Source organism: Nicotiana sylvestris, chromosome 3, assembly GCF_000393655.2.
Source record: "Nicotiana sylvestris chromosome 3, ASM39365v2, whole genome shotgun sequence".
NCBI classification, from domain to species: domain Eukaryota; kingdom Viridiplantae; phylum Streptophyta; class Magnoliopsida; order Solanales; family Solanaceae; genus Nicotiana; species Nicotiana sylvestris.
The window spans coordinates 141,252,572-141,254,382 of NC_091059.1; the positions used below are offsets into that span (position 1 = coordinate 141,252,572).

A 1,811-nucleotide genomic window follows, 5' to 3' on the forward strand; every position below is an offset into this window, starting at 1 on the left:
GTCTTCCCGTGCTGAGGATGGGGAAGGACCATTAAAGAGACGATGGGGGGATGATGCTAACCCGTCTACAGAGGTAGAGCCAGTTACCGTGACCAACCCGTCAACAGAGACTCGGGCTATTATGATTGACCAACAGACTACTACGATGGGGAATCAGAAACCCGAGGCTACTATTGCTACTTTGGGCGGGCCTTCATCTTCCGGACCGGGTCGTGCTTCTTCCTCGGCTATAGAAAGGGGAGAAGGTGTTGTGGTCGATGACTATGAATCTGAATCCGATCTTGATCCTGATGATGTCAGGATGTTCGAGGAGGGCCTTACTCGTACGGTGGTACACGCGGGAGGCCTGACCTGTATATTTGAAATACTATCGATGATTAACCTTCTAGGAGATACGGAGGACTTGTACCACAGTTTGACCTTTTGTGTTCTGCCGCCGAGTGTGAGGCTCTTCGGGACGTCCATGACGTCAATTTGATGCATAAAGTGGTTGTTATGGGCCTGAGGGTAAGTTTTTCCTCTTTTCTTTTGCATTTTTTTTATCTTTGGCGGCCTTAGCCTTTACCAACTCTTTTCATCTTCCAGACGTATATGGTGGAGATTGAAAGTGCTCGCATGGCTGACACTCTGGCCAAATGTTTTTTGATGATGTTGGAGAAGTACCGGTGCTACCGCAACAAGTACCGTGAGATGCATGAACGGCTGAGAGCGAACACCGGTGATCGATCTCTTGGTGAGGAACTAGAGAAGAGGGATCAGGAGCTGATGCAGGCTATTCGCAAGAATAGCGAGCTCGAGGAGCAATTTCGCGTAAAGGACGAAGAACTTGAATTGGGCAAAGGGGTCGCCGCAGAGTGCGAGCATCTTCAGGCGAAAGAGCGGTCGTTGCTGTCCGAGTTGGATCTTAATGCCATTAGATTCGAGGTTTTGAGCATCGAGTGGATGGGGAAATTAGCCGAGCTGGAGAGAAAGGTCTCCGAGTTGGAGAGTGTCGAGAGTGCCTGGGTGTTGGCTTTGGCTAGAGAGGCGGCTTTAGAGGACGCTATACGTGTCCTTCAATCTGAGCAGGAGTCTGAGGGGGCAACGACTACGCTCAGGAAGGCGAGGCTCAAAGAGCGTATTGGCGACATTGACCAAGAAGATTCAACTTTGGGAGATCGGGTCGCTATTCTTGAGGCCAAAAAGGCACAATTGTTGGCCCAAGTTGAATCCACCTCCGCCGTTGTTTCTCGCCATTTGCATGAATTCTGGGTTCATGCCGAAGCCCAGCGGGACAAATACAAGAGTTTGTGGGAAGCGAGCAATGTTTTTGAGGCCGCTTATGAAGGAGCTCGGGCGAAGGCATGGGAAGCTAGTGTTAACTGTGGTTATGATCCCGCAACATCGGAGGCTAGTGAGGATGTTGATGCTGAGGGGGAGTTTCATATAGATGGCGATGAGGAGGACGGCGGTGATGGCGCCGAGTAAAAAAGTTGTTCTTCGTTGTTTTTTCTTGTTTATCGTTGTTTGTGTTGTTGCCTTCTTTTTTATTTTGTACTAGACCGGTTTTAGCCATGTATAATCTGCGGCCATTTGCGCAACTGTTTAAATAAAGGAGTTTTCATCATTGTAAATCCTTTGTATCTCTCCCCATTTTACTTTATATATCTTTGGCGTAAATTGTCGGATCTTCGTATGGTGGATTCCTGATTTTTCAGGGAAACCAATTTTAACCGGACTGAGTAGGACTTTATCGTGAGTCCGAATGGAGTCTCATTCGATTCGCCTGTTTGGGGCAGAATCGACTGGTGACTTATTGCTTTAAGCAGATT

The 1,811-nt window shown here is 48.3% G+C and overlaps 1 protein-coding gene across 1 annotated transcript; it reads left to right on the forward strand.

The window, feature by feature from the left end:
- Nucleotides 1-591: 591 nt before the first annotated feature.
- On the forward strand, nucleotides 592-1,467 carry LOC138888097 (uncharacterized). Its single transcript, XM_070169909.1, has one exon. It carries the CDS (start codon nucleotides 592-594, stop codon nucleotides 1,465-1,467), a length of 876 nt encoding a protein of 291 aa, XP_070026010.1.
- Nucleotides 1,468-1,811: the final 344 nt, after the last annotated feature.